Raw genomic sequence first — 18,553 nt, 5'->3', positions numbered from 1 at the left:
ATAAAACTCTCACTTCTTTAGCTACTTTTACCTTTTCACAGACTAATAAAACCTCTTCAACCGCAGCAACCATTCGCTCTTGGACAGAAACAGTGAGAAGCGGGAGCTGCTCGGCCATTGTTTCTTCTTCTTCTTCTTCTTCTTGCTTTTAACGGTGGTTGTCAACCAGTGTATTGGCTGTGTTACCTCCACCCTCTGGTCTGGAGTGTGAGCTGCACTTTTAAACCTCAAACTCTCATCAAACGTGTTGTTTTGATGAATTCCACAATGATCCTGTGGCTTTTCTCTCTGGACTTGGAGCTGCTTTTAAAATATGACTGATGCTCAATTCTACTGCATGACTTCATGTGGGCTGAGGGTTTTTTTTTGTTTGTTTTTTTTCAATTGAAGTAGAATTGTTTTAAATGATTATTATTTTTTTTATTCACAAATTGAAATTTCAAACTTCAAGAAAAGAAATCCTTACCATTATAAAACTTTGATGAACAGACATTAAGCATATTCACAGACAAAACAAATCTGGTAAAAAAACCCAATTAATTAAGCAGAATAAAACATAAAATAACTGTCAAGCAACTGTAGAGCAACACTAACAATAGTTTGTAGAGTAAAAGTAGAGCAACACTAACAAGAGTTAGTCGTGTAATAGTCGAGCAACACTAACAACAGTTAGTCGAGTAATAGTCGAGCAACACTAACAATAGTTAGTCGCATAAAAGAAGAGCAGCACTAACATAGTCGAGTAAAAGTAGAGCAGCACTCACAAAAGTTAGTAGAGTAAAAGTAGAGCAACACTAACAAGAGTTAGTTGAGTAATAGTCGAGCAACACTAACAATAGTTAGTCGCGTAAAAGAAGAGCAGCACTAACAATAGTTAGTCGAGTAATAGTAGAGCAACACTAACAGTAGTTAGTCGAGTAATAGTCGATCAACACGAACAATAGTTTGTAGAGTAAAAGTAGAGCAACACCAACAAGAGTTAGTCGAGTAATAGTCGAGCAACACTAACAATAGTTGTCGCATAAAAGAAGAGCAGCACTAACAATAGTTAGTCGAGTAAAAGTAGAGCAGCACTCACAAAAGTTAGTAGAGTAAAAGTAGAGCAACACTAACAAGAGTTAGTTGAGTAATAGTCGAGCAACACTAACAATAGTTAGTCGCGTAAAAGAAGAGCAGCACTAACAATAGTTAGTCGAGTAATAGTAGAGCAACACTAACAATAGTTAGTAGAGTAATAGTAGAACAACACAAACAATACTTCATAGAGTAATAGTAGAGCAACACTAACAATAGTTAGTAGAGTCATAGTAGATCAACTCTAACAATAGTTAGTAGAGTCATAGTAGATCAACTCTAACAATAGTTAGTAGAGTCATAGTAGATCAACTCTAACAATAGTTAGTAGAGTCATAGTAGATCAACTCTAACAATAGTTAGTAGAGTAAAATCAGAGCAACACTAACAATAGTTAGTAGAGTAAATGTAGAGCAACACTAACAATAGTTAGTAGAGTAAAAGTAGAGCAACACTAACAATAGTTAGTAGAGTAATAGTAGAACAACACAAACAATAGTTCATAGAGTAATAGTAGAGCAACACTAACAATAGTTAGTAGAGTCATAGTAGATCAACTCTAACAATAGTTAGTAGAGTAAAATCAGAGCAACACTAACAATTGTTAGTATGGTAAAAATAGAGCAACACTAACAATAGTTAGTAGAGTAAATGTAGAGCAACACTAACAATAGTTAGTAGAGTAAAAGTAGAGCAACACTAACAATAGTTTGGAGAGTAAATGTAGAGCAACACTAACAAGAGTTAGTAGAGTAAACGTAGAGCAACACTTACAATAGTTAGTAGAGTAATAGTAGAGCAACACTAACAATAGTTAGTAGAGTATTAGTATATCAACTCTAACAATAGTAAGTAGAGTAATAGTAGAGCAACTAACATGTCTCCACTTCTTCTCCTTTCTTTCTCTGTTATCAAACATTCACTTTATTTTTTTCTCTTTGCAATGGAATGGAAGTGATCCTCCAAAAATGGCGTCCAGAGTCCATAGCAACCCATCGCAACCTCAAACTTCCCATTCCCTACAGGAGCTTGGCTATTTACTTAAATACATACACTACTCACAAAAAGTTTGGGATATTTGACTTTCGGGTGAAATTTCAGGATGAAGCTAAAATGCACTATAACCTTCACAGGTGAACTTCATTTGACCTTCTCTAATCCTTTGAATGCACATGTCCAACTGTTCAATGTTTCAGTACTTTTTGCACAACTTGCTGTTCTCCAACAAGGAGCTGAACGGAAAAATTCACAACAGGTGTTTGATCCATGAATGGACCAATACATTTCCTGGTTCAATTAGAGTTGGTATTTAAAGTCCTCTTCATCATGCTGTTCACATGCTGACATCATGAGACCAAGACACCTAACAACTGATCAACAGCACCTCGCCTTGCGAGGCTTCAAACAGGATGTTGTCAGAGGGAAGTGGCCACTGAGCTTAGAGTGTCACAGAGTGTCATCAGCAGCTTGCAACAGAGATACAGAGACTGGAAGAGTCACAGAAAGACATAGAAGTGGACGTGCTTTGGCCACATCCCACACTGATGAGCGCTTCATTGTGAACAGTGCCCTGCGCAACCGCATGATGATGCCACTCAACTCCAGGCACATTTAAGGGAGGTGAGAGGCACCAAGTGTCACGTCAGACCATTCAAAACCGTTGACATCAGCGTGGTCTGCGTGCTAGACCACCTGCAAGGGCACCTGACCACAGCACCAGGCACAGGCATCATGGTCTTGCAGGGGCCAGGGAGCGTTGACGCTGGACGAGGGACCAGGGGCCTCAGTGCTGTTCTCTGATGAAAGTCGATTCACGTTGAGCAGAAATGATGGAGACGTCAAGGAGAGCGCTACGCATCAGCCACTGTTGTCACCAAACGAGCCTTTGGTGGTGGTGGTGTGTGGGCAGGTGTGTCTGGTCAATACAGAACTGCCCTACACTTTGTGAATGGTACAGTGACAAGCCCATACTACCTGAATGACATCATTCATCCAGTCATTGTGCCCCTGCATGAACAACACAGGCCTCATTTCACCTTCATGGACGACAACGCTCCAGCTCATGGAGGTGGCATCATTAGGGAACGTCTGCTGGAGACTGGGGCACCTCAAATGGAGTGGCCTGCACTTTCTCCAGACCTGAATCCCATAGAAAACCTCTGGGATCAGCTGAGTGGCCGTGTAGAGGCTCCTAACTCTGTGCCCCAGAACCTCAATGACCTGAGGGCCCCCTTCAAGAAGAGTGGGGGGCCAGGCCTCAGCAGACAATAAGTCGACTTGTGAACAGCATGAGACGTCGTTGTCAAGCTGTAATTGATGCTCAAGGGCACATGACAAGTTATTGAGATGTTGACATTTGTTGTTGTGGTAAACCCACCACTGTTGTTGGCTTTTGTTTCAATACATTTTTTGAGATGAGGAAATCACCATTGTATCTTCTACTTAAATGCTCTACTTTCATCATATAATATCACTGTAGCATGAACTTTTTACATTTTCCATAAATTTCACCCTACAGCCAAATATCACTAACTTTCTGTGAGTAGTGTATAAAATTTAAATTTTTTAATTTATTTTTTTGCGGTTGGCTTGGCTATTTACAAATGGCGGCTTTCTGCAGGATGCCCGTGCGGTCAATGGTGACGACTCTGATCGTCTGCACTGATTTAACGTCGGTTTCACCTCAGCTCGCTGAAACCTCCACGGAGGTGACACCGAACACGTCGCAGTTACCAGGTACCAGGTATTACCCACAACCTCTGCCCGTTGGTGCCATGCGGTGGAGTAGCCCCGTTGGTGACTTCGCTCCACATCCCGTTTCATTTTTTAAACCAACGATGAAATTAAATGTGAATTACTACCGTAGAGTCAGGGAACTTAAGTTCCAAACTTCACACCTGTACCTGGCTCTAATGCAGCATTTCAGCCTCAGATGAAGCAAAGAAATAAAACTGAACTAGTTCATCTTCATGACAACCCCAGTGACAGCTCCACCCCCGCAGGCAGGTGGAAGAGTTAATAACCAGCAGCAGACGGCAGAGTAAATACTTCTGATTTATTGATCCAAGCGTCCTGTTGATGCATGACACAGCGGATACATGTAAAAAAAACCCCCAAAAAACAAGATGGCGGCGTTTCGTACTGAAGCTTCACTGCATAGAGGAAAATATAAAGATAATCTGGAAAATGTTCATAGTGAATATTACTGCGACGTCCAACAACCACAGGGCGTCGGGAAATGTGTGACACATGAAACATTGCACATTACGACGGAAAGAAATAAAGAAAATAAAGAAGTGTACACAATATACAATAAGGCACTGGGGGGGGCTGCCGCCCGCGGAGCTCCGAAACATGAGTCGGCCATTTTGAACGGACTCGAGAAACACGGCGACGCTTGAGAGCGACGTCTATTCACAGGTGATGAGATGAGTTTGAAATGTCCGTGTTGTGTCCTGACGTAAAGACGCTTATTCCAAATATTATTATTCCAAATATTCACGTCATCGGAGGGATTTCACTTCAAAGTGATGACCAATTATTATTATTAATATTATTAATATTAATAATATGAATATTATTATTATTTATTCTATTGATTAGTGTTGCAGTGGAAACCTGGATGTGAGGTGGCAGCTGCTGAGCTGCAGATTCATATTATTATTTATTATTATTATTATTATTTATTATTCATGTTTATTTTACACAGAAACCTGGAAATCCTGATTATTTCACCTTCTCACTCAGAACTCAACGACAGAATTTTGAAATTAGGAAGAGCTCAGTGCTTTGGTCACATGGTCAGTAAGAGCTGTTTTCTCCCAGCAGACCGAGCTGGTCCTGGGGGGGCGGGGCTCCCTGGGGGGGGGGGGGCTTCCATGGGGGCAGGGCTTCCATGGGGGCGGGGCTCCCTGGGGGCGGGGCTCACCAGGCAGCGCTCTGGCTGCCCTGGCTGCTGACAGACTGACAGGTGCTGTAGCGCTTCTTGACGATCATACTGATGTAGGCCTTCATCAGCTTGGCAATGTCCATCACCTGGAGAGGAGCAGGAGGAGCAGGAGGAGGAGGAGCAGCAGGAGGAGGATGAGGAGGAGGAGGAGGATCCATTCAGAAAATTCATTTCAAGACAAATTAGCAACAAGACTGAATAAAGTTCATCAACAACTAGTTCAACTAGCCGCAGTAGTACTAGTTATAGTGGTGGTTGTAGAAACTAGTGGAAGAACTAGCCGCAGTAGTACTAGTTATAGTGGTGGTTGTAGAAACTAGTGGTAGAAGAACTAGCCGCAGTAGTACTAGTTATAGTGGTGGCTGTAGAAACTAGTGGTAGAAGAACTAGCCGCAGTAGTACTAGTTATAGTGGTGGTTGTAGAAACTAGTGGTAGAAGAACTAGCCGCAGTAGTACTAGTTATAGTGGTGGTTGTAGAAACTAGTGGTAGAAGAACTAGCTGCAGTAGTACTAGTAATAGTGGTGGTTGTAGAAACTAGTGGTAGAAGAACTAGCTGCAGTAGTACTAGTTATAGTGGTGGTTGTAGAAACTAGTGGTAGAAGAACTAGCTGCAGTAGTACTAGTTATAGTGGTGGTTGTAGAAACTAGTGGTAGAAGAACTAGCTGCAGGAGTGGTGCTAGTACTAGTTGAAATAATAACACCACCACCACTATATCAAGTACCACCACCACTGCAACTAGTACCACCACCAGCACCACCATAACTAGTAACACCACCACTATACCTAGTACCACCACCACTATGACTAGTACCACCACCATTATATCTAGCACCATCACCACTATATCTAGTGCAACGACCACTATGACTAGTACCACCACAACTATGATGAGTACCTCCACCATTATAACTAGTACCCCCACCACTATAAGAATTACCACCACCACTATAACTAGTACTACCGTCACTATGACTAGTACCCCCACCACCGTAACTAGTACCACCATCACTATGACTAGTACCACCGCCATGAGTAGTACCACCATCGCCATGACTACTATCACATCACCATAACTAGTACCACCATCACTATGACGAGTACCACCACTATGACTAGTACCATCAGCACCACCATCACTTTGACTAGTACCACCAAAATAACCAATACCACCATCACTATAACTAGTACCACCATCACTCTAACAAGTACCACCACTATAACTTGTACCACCATCACTATGACTAGTACCAGCACCACTATGACTAGTACCATGATCACAATGACTAGGACCACCACCACCACTATAGCTAGTATCACCATCACTATGACTAGTACCAGCACCACTATGACTAGTACCACCATCACTGTGACTAATACCACCACCACTATGACCAGTACCCCCATCACTATGACTAGCACCACCATCACTATGACTAGCACCACCATCACTATGACAAGTACCACCATCATTATGACAAGTACCACCACCACTATGACTAGTACCATCAGCACCACCACCACTATACCTAGTACCACCACCACTATGACTAGTACCACCACCATTATATCTAGCACCATCACCACTATATTTAGTGCAACGACCACTATGACTAGTACCACCACAACTATGATGAGTACCTCCACCATTATAACTAGAACCCCCACCACTATAAGAAGTACCACCACCACTATAACTAGTACTACCGTCACTATGACTAGTACCCCCACCACCGTAACTAGTACCACCATCACTATGACTTGTACCACCACCATGACTAGTACCACCATCACCATGACTACTATCACATCACTATAACTAATACCACAACCACTATAACTAGTACCACCATCACTATGACCAGTACCAGCACCACTATGACTAGCACTTCCAGCACCACTATGACTAGCACTTCCATCACTGACTAGTACCACCATCACTGACTAGTACCACCATCACTATGACTAGTACCACCATCACTATGACTAGTACCACCATCACTATGACTAGTACCACAATCACTACGACTAGTACCACAATCACTTTGACTAGTACTATCACTATGAGTAGTAGCACCACCACTATGACTAGCACTTCCAGCACCACTATGACTAGTACCACCATCACTATGACTAGTACCAGCACCACTATGACTAGTACCAGCACCACTATGACTAGTACCAGCACCACTATGACTAGAACCATCATCACTATGACTAGTACCAGCACCACTATGACTAGTACCACCACCACTATGACTAGTACCAGCACCACTATGACTAGTACCAGCACCACTATGACTAGTACCAGCACCACAATGACTAGTACCACCATCACTATGACCAGTACCACCATCACTATGACTAGTACCACCATTACTATGACTAGTACCACCATCACTATGACTAGTACCAGCACCACTATGACTAGTACCAGCACCACTATGACTAGTACCAGCACCACTATGACTAGTACCAGCACCACTATGACTAGTACCAGCACTATAACTAGTACCAGCACTACTATGACTAGTATCAGCTCTACTATAACTAGTACCAGCACCACTATGACTAGTACCAGCTGCACTATGACTAGTACCAGCACCACTATGACTAGCACTTCCAGCACCACTATGACTAGCACTTCCAGCACCACTATGACTAGCACTTCCAGCACCACTATGACTAGCACTTCCAGCACCACTATGACTAGCACTTCCAGCACCACTATGACTAGCACTTCCAGCACCACTATGACTAGCACTTCCAGCACCACACGATCTGTTGCGCCTCCTCGTACCAGAGCGGTGTCGAACAGCAGCTCCCGTCCTTCCACTGCGATCCTGTAGGTGTTGGGCGTCGGCGCTCCGAACGCCAGGATGTGCTCGTAGGGAAAGACCTCCAGGGGGTGGGCGCCACCCCGCCGGTACAGGGACACAGCCTCGCGACTCACCCCCAACCACAGCTCGGTCGGGGCGGAGCCGTCCCCGCCCTGCAACACCAAGTACATCTGTTAGCACAAGTCGTGATGAGGTCACAGGTCACTTGGACTGTTGTGGATGGAGATCAATAAAGTTTATCTTGAAGTTGTGCGAGTATAACACTTCTCATGTCTCATCAAGTCTGATCTCAAGTCTTAATTGAAGTGTACAGGTGTAGTCCCTCCGTCCTGGTGCAGTGTCTCTGGACTCACCTCCACATTGAAGAGCGTGGACCCGTACCCCGGCCACTCCTGGACCAGGGCCATGTACTTGGCCATGGCGGCCTCCTGGCCCATGCCCTGCAGTCGTCTCCACTTGTCTATGACGCTGGCCCTGACGGCGGCCGTCTCCTCGTGGAGCCACGCCTCCAGAGAGTTTTCCTCCTCCAGGACCTTCTGGCGGCTCAGCGACCCGCTGCGGAAGCTCCGCCTCAGTGTCCCCTCCAGGAAGCTCGAGCGCTTCCTCTCAGATGACCCGGAGCGGTCCGCCACGGAGCCCGGGGCCGAGGCGGAGCCCGGCGCAAAGGTCCGCGCCGAGTTCTGCACCCGGGCCCGCAACCGCTCCACGGGGAACACCTGGGCCAGGTCGGGCGGGGTGGTCTGGGAGCTGTGGTCCCCAAACAGGTACTGGAGCCGCAGGGCCGCGAGGAACTGCAGGGTCTCCTCCGGAGCCGGGTACTGGCCCCGGATCACCGCCTCGTGGGCCTGGAGGGCAGTGAGAGAGAACGGTACCGGACCTAAATACAAGCAGCGGTGATCTGACGAGGGTTCAAGCCTCCAGGGAGGACGGGTCCCTCCGGGAGGAGCTCAATGAAGGGAGACGTCACGACACAGAAACTGAAACATTTTTAAGAAGTTTTATGCGGATTTCCCCCCCTCCGTTTAAAAATATCAATAACCCTCCGTCCACACCAGAACTCAAAAATAATTACAAAGGCCACACGAACATGCCGGGCCAGCGAGGGGGATAATATCTCATGAAACTCGATGTGGAAGAGCAGAGAAGGAGACGAGGAGCGGGTTTATTTTCATATTCAGAAGCCCAACGGACGGCGTTCCTCAAGCCAAGGCTCCTGACCCCCTAGTGGAGACACGAAGAACAGCACCACGTCGCTCACAGTCTTCTGACAAAGGTACAGGTCCTGACGCCGGTGCTTTCAAGAAGCTCTGTTTTGCGTCCTCCGCGTGAATACAGGGGAAACAGAGTTTTGAAAAGTCTCCGGCCTGGAAACCCCTTTCCAAAAGCTTGGCTCCCAGTTCCTAAAACACTGTTTTCCTGCAGACCGACCAAAAAGACACTTCCCTGGATCGAGCCTTGAAGTGTCAGATCTTATCTTTCAGTTCAACACACAAGTCACAGCCATTTTGAAAAATGTCAAGCTCTTGCAAATGTTGCAGAGATGAGTTGAATTAGCACTGAATACTGGCACTTCCTGTCCGGGGGGGGGGTACCTGCTCGAACATGAAGGCGAACTCCACGCTGTCCCTGGGGACGTTGGTGTCCAGGAAGCAGTACAGCTTGAAGTAGAACTTCCAGCCGGTGGTGTGCACGTCCTGACTGGCAGAGAGCCTGCGCGCACACACACACACACACACACACACACACACACACACACACACACACACACACACACACACACACACACACACACACACACACACACACACACACACACACACGTTAGCCACGCCCACAAACTGGCTTGTGGACGTGAAGGTGACGTCACGTGGGGAAGACACTCAGTGTTTTCATTTACATTTATATGAATTATATGAAGGGCATGAAAAGCTCAAAGCGGGCGCGGCTCTGATGCTGTGGGACTTTAATTTATGTAAATAATAAATCATAAACACAGTCCTTCAAATCCTAAAAGCAGTGAAACTAAGTGACTGAGCTACGGCTGACTCACGCCCCCTGTGACATCACGGCCCAGATGGAAGAAATTTGGGTTAAAACGCAGGCGTCTGCTGCATTTTTTCTCTTTCCGCTGCAAAAATGTTTTGAGGTCTTTTCTTCAAACCGTCTCCTCCAGAAGCCAGAGGTTGTAAGTCCCTTAAAGGGGACCTATTAGGATTCTTTTGACACAAGTTAATATAGGCCTCTGAGGTCCCCAAAACATGTTATTCAAGTTTGTTGCTGAAAATTCCACTTGAGATTATGCATTCTAGCCGTTGTAACATGCCTCTAGAACCCTCATTCCAGAAGGGGCTGTTTTTGTGGGAGGAGCCACCCTTCCGAGGCCCCGAGTTGTGTCAGCCAATGGGGTTTGAGCACAACTTCCGTGTTCTGTGTTGTATTCGTCTGTAAAGTTTGACTGATTTCACCTCATCAGTCAACCAAAATCTGTTTCTGGACAAATTTGAGGCGAGAAATCATCAACCAGCTGCTGAACGGTCACTCATTAGATCCACGAGGCCTCGTTTAAAAGTTGGTTCCCACTTCGGTTGCCGTGCTCCAAGCTGCACCGCAACGGTTTCATGTCAATGAAGGAAAATCAAATCAAATCAAATCAATCGACAATAAAAACTGTGTTTTTATTGGTTTTGTTTGGAGAAACGCACAACGGATGGGATGGAACAAAAACTCTGTAGGAAAGAGAGCGTCCAGAGCGCTCGCAATCCAGAGCCTTTTGTTCACAGACATTACTTTGTCATTATTCTACCTCAATCTTTGACTCTGACCACGTCTAATATCAACATCCCACATCGGAACATTAAGAGCACATAAAGAAAATAAGCATAATAGATTTAAAAAAGAACCTTGGATCCATGCCAGTACTAAAATATTACACTGTAGTAGTAAGCAGTAGTAGTGTTAGTAGTCTTTAAGAAGAAAGCCTCCAGCGTTGTTGTAGATTTTTCTCAGGTATTCGGTAGCGTGAACAGAAAAACTACGATGCATATACTGCTCAACGATGGAAGACCGCAAGACTGTGAACCAAGGAGAACACAACGGGTTCAGTCCAGAGCGCTGACGGTCCCTCTAAGGCAGGCGTCCTTCTGGGGGCAACACCTGCTCCTTTTCTCTTTGTCAAAGCCGTCGCCCGCCTCCTTCGGCAACCGTTGGAGAGCGACTGCTCCAGAGCCGTCACGGTCGGCAGGAAGTGGCGGAGCGAGCCCGACTACGTGGATGACATCGCACTCACTGCAGCTCCCATCCTCAGTCAAGAGCTTTTAACTTCCCTTGAAGCGTCAGCAGCAGAGCGAGGGCCAGGGAGACAGAACCACTGGTTCTGGTGTTGAGTCCGTCCACCCATCAACTCCACGAATGGCACCGAAGAAATTAAAGACTTAAAATACCTTGGGTCTTACACTGGTGAGTACTATAGTACACCTCTAGTATTCCCCTAGTGCTCTAGTACTCCACTCCTCTAGCACTGCTCTAGTACCCCTCTGGTACAGTATTGTAATGCATTGTAATCTGCCTAGTGCAATAGATTTTGTAATTCTTAAATATTTCTTCTTAAAATTCTTGAGTTTTAGTTCAGATTAAAACTGTTTTTCATTTGAGAAGATCCACACACACACACACACACACACACACACACACACACACACTCTCTTACTTCTCGAACTTGGCCAGCACGTCGGCCACCACCGCTCGGCTCTCGATGGCCTTGTCGCTGCTCCGGTTGTGTTCGAACAGAGCGAACATGTTCCTGCTGTTGTCCATGGCCAGACCCAGCACCAGCTTCTCCACCACCTGACACACAGCCAAGGTCAAAGGTCAAACCTCTAAACTGTGTCAGGGAAGGTATTGATAAAAAAAAATATCGCCAAATGTACTGTTAACACACAAGACATATTGTGGAAGTGATGATGAGCGACGCGGACCAGGAGGGCAGGGCGGGACTTGACTTTTTAGCAATTAACCCATTTCTCCAGGTTGAGTCGTACAGCAGCTTAGAAGAAGAACTCCGCTCATTTTAAGACAAAACAAGATATGAATAAGTCAAATCAAAGACATTTTTAGGACTATTCCGCCTGTTCAGGGACCATCTAGACTCATACCACGTATTGATATTAATAACTATATAACTGTGTACGGCGCCCCCACCTCTCCAGCCGTGGTGTGGGAGTTGATGGTGATCTTGCAGGACCCGCCCCCGTGGCAGTGCACCGTGGTGCTCATGTCCTGGCGGGCCACCACGGCCCGGATCTCCTCCTGCGACGGCACGTGCTCCCGGGTCCGGGTCCTCTTCAGGGAGTCCAGGGCAAACGTGGCGTAGCGCTCCATCTCTGTGCACGGGAACAGATCCCGCGTCCTGTGGAGGAAACACAGGGGAGCACAAGGTGAGCGGGAAGGACCACTTTGAAACATCAACTTATTGGTGATCTTACTGATATGTAGCGGAGGGAGCGCTAGTCTATCATAACCTGATCAAATCAAACCAGGAGTTCTCAGAGTCTCCATCTTGTTCCTCTTTGTTCCAGATTATACTCAAGGTCGTACTTCATTCCTCCTCCGTTGGGGACAAAGAAGCTACGTTCAAAAAAAGGCCGACAGGTAGAACCAACGCTAGATTTGTTTGTACAAGATGGAACCTCCAAGAACCACAGGACTCCAAGTCGGACTCTGACTTGGAGTTCTTGGTATGTTTTGATCAGGTCATGATAGACTAGAGCTCCCTCAGGTGGCTGAAAATGACACAGCGCTGGGTTCAGCAAAAAACAGTTTGCTGCTGCAGCTCACCTCTTGAGGTGGAACTTGAGGTAGCGCAGGATGCCCCTGCTGGGCAGGAAGGTGCAGGACATGCAGGCCAGGATCCTCCAGCTGCACAGGTTCCCGGGGCTGCCGGGCTGGGGGACCCGCACTGTCTGCTTTACCAGCTGGCAGTACAGCTCGTCCCGGAGGGGCTTCAGCTCCTGGCCCGTCTGCAGGACCCCCTGGATGATGGGCACCGGGTCGGACACCCCCTCCAGGTGCTGCAGGGTGCTGAACACCTTCAGGGCCTCCTCCTGCAGTGTGGTGTGGCCCTTGTTCTTCAGTGCTGGAGGAGGAGGAGGTTCAGAGACAGAAAGACCTCCTGGTCAGACTCGGTTCTACCAGGGAGATGAACTACTGTTCTGACCAGTTAAAAGGAATGGTTCTGTTTCATGGTGAGTTTACTGAGACAAGGTTCTGAAGGCTTCATGAGTCGAGGTCTAGATACAGAACTAGTTTTTCCTGACGATCCACACATCAATGTTAGGGAGCTGTACACATATTGAATGTACTGACTGACCAACAACCGACTGGTTGACTGACTGGTTAACTCACAGCTGGGCTGGATGTGTCCATAGGGCAGGGGCAGCAGTGGTGCATGCAGCGGGTGAAGGCTGTGACGCAGGATGGGATTCCTCCTGTAGATCTGCTCCACCACCTCCGGGTTCAGACAGTTCTCCTGCAGAACAGCAGCAGAACCTGGAGTCAGAACCCGAGTTTGGTCTGACCGGACCACAGCCACTTCCTCAGTTATTTCTGAATGATGGCCGCCCCTCCGCCTACATGCTAATGCTAACATTGTCTGGTGGGGCGGCATGGAAACTACAATGGAAGACTGGACATTTCAGGACTGGTGTAAATGTTTGTTTTGATGTGATGCCACCTTGATGTCCTGGATCAGCTGCTGGGTGGGCGTGTCCACGGGAGCCTTGGTGTCGATGACATTCTGGATGGCGCCGGCCCAGCGTGACGCCTCGCTCAGCAGCTTGGTGTAGAGCCGGTACAAGTGCCTCCGTCCGAACACCACCACACTCCAGTAGCCTGACACACACCACACGCATTACTTTACTGTTATGGATTTCATTAATGTAACAGATTATTGTCATGTAACGTTACTTCATTGAAACAGATAACTTCACTGTAATGCTCCAGAAAGACATTTTACTACGTCAGAACCAGCACCCAGACCCTAACAGCCTGGGAGCAGAGCGCCCCCCACAGGCCTCACCGGTCTCTTTGAAGACGTTCTCGTCGGGAGGGAGAACAGAGCAGAGGCTGCTGAGCACCAGTGCCCCCAGCTTGAGGGCGTGGCGCTCCGAGCTGCGGTAGTAGTCCAGGGAGTTGTGGGTCAGGAGGAACCAGCGCTTTTTTAGCCGCAGCGATGCCCTGCTGCTGCTCCTCAGCTCCTTGTGCAGCCACCCTGCAGCACCAAGACACACCCCGTTCAGAAGAACCCTCACCCCGCCCATGACCACTAGGTACAAAAGTACTTATTTTAAAAATATAGAGCAAAGAAACTAAATATCAGAACCAGACGTACGTAAAACTGGAACTGAAATTTTTTTTGTATATTCCGATATAATAATAATAATTTGTATAGTACAATTTATTTGATGCAAATTGTACTTTCGGTATCAATCTCTACAACGAGAAATAAACAGATTGTGAAATGAATGAAAAATTGAAAGTGTGGAACCTCGGATAATGAACTCCTGGCCGAGCACGCGCAGCGCCCCCTTGTGGCGCTGCAGCAGAGTGATCCAGTGATGCATCTCCTCAGGGCTGTCCGCCGTGCACTGCAGCACCCGGTGAGCGGTGAGAAGCACGAAGGAGTGGGGCCTGGGGGGTATCGGGTCACTTTTAAGCTCCAGTTATAATAATCTAAACTGGTTTCTATGGCAACATGAAGTTACAAAGATGGGGGGATGACAGATTGACGAAATTAAACATTTCTCACCTCTCTGGGTTGTCTGATGCACAAACCGAGTCGATCATCCCCACATCCAGTGTTCCCTGGGGGGAGGAGGTGAACATGCGAACACATATATAGCACCTTCAAGGCCATAGACTCCTACACAGCCAGTTTCCCAGCATGCCTTGCGACTCACCACAGCGTTTTGGGGGTTGGCCTGCTCGTCGTGCATCTCTCGGATCTCCTGCTCAGTGGAGCCGTGCACCTGGCTGAGCACGCTGAACCACTGGCTGCACACACACACACACACACACACACTCATTGGTCAGCAGATCATCTCTGAGTCACGACACCTGCTAATGACAACCGTTGTCACGGCAACCACTTGCACTATGGGTGTCAAGTCTCTTGTGTCACTGCGCTACATGCTCATGCTAATACTCTCTGCTACATAGAAACTACAATGGAGACTAACGTCAGCGTAACATGTTTATTCAAATGTATTAGAATAGTTCACGATGTTGATGTGACTACTGTTCTCAGTGGAAGCTAGAACTAGTCGTACAAGCAGACAAACTAGTCGTACAAGCAGACAAACTGTCGTACAAGCAGACAAACTAGTTGTACAACCAGACAAACTAGTCGTACAAGCAGACAAACTGTCGTACAAGCAGACAAACTAGTCGTACAAGCAGACAAACTGTCGTACAAGCAGACAAACTAGTTGTACAACCAGACATACTAGTTATAAAATAGGGCTGAACAATTTGGGAAAATAATCTAGTTGCGTTTTTTTTAGGGATTTTGTTTGAGATTATTTGAAGTTCCTTAACTTCTGTATTATTCACCAAACACAACATATAAACTGCTCTTTTCTGTCGGCCACGCCCACTTGTCGGCCACGCCCACCTGGTACGACGACATGAATCAATATGAAAAACATGTTTATTTAACTATTCAATTGTGAAAAGAAAAACCCTAAATCCCAAAGAATAAAGAGGAGCAAAATAAAAGGATCAAATCCTGTAATTATTCCTGAGAAAGGAGCCCAACCCCACCCACCCCACCCAACCCCACCCACCCCACTCAGTCTGACGCAGCCTGAAAGTTGGTGAAACTGTAACTTTAAAATGATAATAGATATTATAATATATTCCAGCCTTTGTGTTGTTTGTTTCAAAAGGAATATTCAAACCTGATTTTGGGCCAATAATGGTTAGATTAAAAAAAACATTGTTTTTTTTAACTCACCTGGCGTCCTCGGCCGTCTCAGCGATCAGGTGGTACGTTCTCTCCGGCATCACAATGTCGATGGCGTTCTCCCTCCCGGTGTCATCCACGATCTCCCTGCGACAAACAGCTGTGATGTCATCGCTCCTCCACCAATCACATCTCGTTTCAACCCAACATGCAGGGAAGCTCCGCCTCCACAGAAACAGAACCTTCTCCTCAAACTACATTGAGGTAGCGGAGCCGCAACCTGGACCATGAAGGGAGACTAGATCGGCGTGGCGACGCCCAGGGAGGGGTCACATCATTCTCTAACCATTTGATCTCAACAGGACGATGTGGCAGCGAATGTGTCGAATGTGTTTTGGACTCTGACCCTTTCAGAGCCAGAGAACCAACGCTGCTCTGCTATTGGTCCACACCCCCTGCCCCCTCCTTACTTGGCGGCGTGCACGTCCAGCGCCCCCTTCATCTTGTCCTCGCCGTCGTTCTCGAAGTACATGAGGCGGTTCTGTCGCAGCACGAACCAGCGCCGCTTCCAGTTGCGTCGCGACAGTGTGGACGAGCCGCCGCCCTTCTTCAGCAGCCAGCCCTGCTTCAGAGCTTCCTGTTTGGCCCTGAACCACAGGAAGGTCTCGTCCTTCAGCACGCACCAGCGCCGCTTCCATGTGTTCATCAGGCCGCCTGCAGGGGGAGCAGCAACATGTTACAAGACTTTTAAAAACCCAGTGGAAATCCAATCCGCATCGTTATGGTTCCAGGTTTGGTTCTTCCTCTGCAGCCACAATGTTCCTACTGTATCCATAGTAACGACAACTTCATCTGCTTTCACACATGACCCCCAGACAATGTCCGGATAATCAGGTCTGGACATTGTCTGGAGTTGCCCTTTCCCAGACGAGGGCGGAGCCTGGGTGGAGTGTGCAGGAGGCAGGACGTGACGCAATAACGCTGAGTTTTACAACACACCCAAGATGGCGGACGAGGCTACAGACTTTTCAGTATTCAGTATTTGTCCTTTTTTTTTGCGATGATACTCCATGTATTTATGGAAAGGGTTAGGGTTGAGCGGAAAGGAAGATAAAAGAAAGCAGAGAGGCATAGGAAACAGCTACGCTCCATGCACCAACATAAATTACCCTTATTCACCCTTGGTGAGTGGGCATGTCTCGTGTTGATGACATCACCAGTCGCATGATGGAGACGTCATCAACATGCGAAACGCCCACTCGCTCGCTGTGAATGATCCGGACAATAACCTGCTCTGTTCACACAGACTTGGTACCAGGGAGCTGTGTGGGTAAGTCAGGGTGGTTTCAGGGTTGCAGTGCATGTGTGAAAGCAGCTTAACTCAACACAACAACACTGTGCCAAGGCTTTGATAACTAGTCTGTAACTAGTATGAGTAGTTTACATCTAGTACAACTAGTTTTACAACTATTACGACTAGTTTATAACTAATAATAATATATAGTCTCATAGTATTTATAGTACAAGAGTACACAGTATATATCCTCATCTAATCTGGTTCCATGTGGTGTGGTGGATTACCTCTGATGTGCAGGAAGCTGTGGAAGTAGGGCAGCGTGACGCAGCTGTACACAGAGTCCCTGCGGTACGACGCCTCGGGGTCCAGACGCTCCAGGTCCTCGTCACTGTCATCCAACTGGAACAAGCGGGACCGGGTGAGACCAGGGTCAGGGCCAGAGACGGAACCCCACATGCAGGACCGGGTGAAACAGCGGTCAGAGTCAGAGATGGAACCCCACATGTACACCATATCTACAGAAAACTACAGCAGCACCCACCGAGGATTGTGGCCCCTCCGAGCTGAAGCGGTAGGCCCCGGAGCCGCTGTAAGTCCCCAGGGAGCCGCGGTAGTCAGGGGACCACTGATCCCTGTGGGGGGGGGGCTGTACCGCCCCCTCGTCGTAGTCGTCCCGGTCGTAGTCCGAGTCGGAGTCGGGCGGGATCAGCTCCACCAGCTCATCTGACAGGGCCTCAGACGGTGCCTGGGCTCCGCAGTAGGCTGAGTCTCCGCTGCAGGAAGCGCTGTGGCAGACCGGGGACGGGGCCGTGAGGAGCGGGGCCGGGGCCACGCCCTCATTGGCGTACGGGTCTTCCTCGGAGGAGTCGTCGCTGGTGCGGATGCCGCTGGTGCGCTGGCCATCGGAGCGGCCGTGCTCGCTGGGGTTGGGGGAGTCCTTGTCTTCGTCTCCCAAACCTTCATCCACCTCCTCCTCCTCCTCCTCGCCGTGGCCTCCCCCCCGCTGCTCGCCGCCCTTCTCCTCTCTGCCGTCGCCCTCGCCGACGCCCAGCGAGCTCTCGATGTTCCTCACGCACTCGTCGATCTCGTCGAAGTTGAGCGAGTCGAGAAAGTGCTGCGCCGCCCTGCAGGCCTCGTCCTCCAGGAGGCGCAACTCCTGGTCCCTGCGCTGCTGCAGCCGCTGTAGCGATGCCTCTGTCAGCGCCAGCTCCTGTTGCTCCTTCTGCCGCTGCAATGCCTGGATCTCCCTCTCCAGACGCAGGATCTCCTCCACCTGGGAAGCCTCCTGCGGCCTCACCGCCTCCTGGGTGGGCTCTGGCGCCCCCTGCTGGCCAACGGGGGAACTGGATGCCGATGCTGACTGGAAAGGGGACGGGCTGCGCTCAGGGAGTTCCTCCTGTCTCCTCCTGGCGTCCTCAGCCTGGAAGGACAGAAC

The 18,553-nt window shown here is 48.1% G+C and overlaps 1 protein-coding gene across 1 annotated transcript in view; it reads right to left on the bottom strand.

The window, feature by feature from the left end:
* Positions 1 to 4,120: 4,120 nt before the first annotated feature.
* Positions 4,121 to 18,553, bottom strand: part of myo10 (myosin X) — a 52,023-nt gene continuing 37,590 nt past the window's right edge. The window contains exons 25-41 of the mRNA XM_080011702.1: positions 17,660 to 18,538; positions 17,403 to 17,517; positions 16,292 to 16,535; positions 15,873 to 15,968; positions 14,818 to 14,911; positions 14,667 to 14,722; positions 14,406 to 14,548; positions 13,938 to 14,129; positions 13,593 to 13,750; positions 13,265 to 13,388; positions 12,698 to 12,995; positions 12,062 to 12,269; positions 11,571 to 11,707; positions 9,457 to 9,574; positions 8,218 to 8,709; positions 7,825 to 8,016; positions 4,121 to 5,109 (exon numbers count right to left, since the gene is read on the bottom strand). Coding sequence (XP_079867828.1) covers positions 4,999 to 5,109; positions 7,825 to 8,016; positions 8,218 to 8,709; positions 9,457 to 9,574; positions 11,571 to 11,707; positions 12,062 to 12,269; positions 12,698 to 12,995; positions 13,265 to 13,388; positions 13,593 to 13,750; positions 13,938 to 14,129; positions 14,406 to 14,548; positions 14,667 to 14,722; positions 14,818 to 14,911; positions 15,873 to 15,968; positions 16,292 to 16,535; positions 17,403 to 17,517; positions 17,660 to 18,538 — 3,657 coding nt within the window. The 3' untranslated portion in view covers positions 4,121 to 4,998. The remainder of the gene's footprint in view (positions 5,110 to 7,824; positions 8,017 to 8,217; positions 8,710 to 9,456; positions 9,575 to 11,570; positions 11,708 to 12,061; positions 12,270 to 12,697; positions 12,996 to 13,264; positions 13,389 to 13,592; positions 13,751 to 13,937; positions 14,130 to 14,405; positions 14,549 to 14,666; positions 14,723 to 14,817; positions 14,912 to 15,872; positions 15,969 to 16,291; positions 16,536 to 17,402; positions 17,518 to 17,659; positions 18,539 to 18,553) is intronic.

The sequence above is a fragment of the Zeus faber genome (genome assembly GCF_960531495.2).
Source record: "Zeus faber genome assembly, chromosome: 12".
Lineage (NCBI taxonomy): Eukaryota > Metazoa > Chordata > Actinopteri > Zeiformes > Zeidae > Zeus > Zeus faber.
Note: the sequence above shows the minus strand (reverse complement) of the source record. Positions and strands in the feature narration are given on the sequence as shown.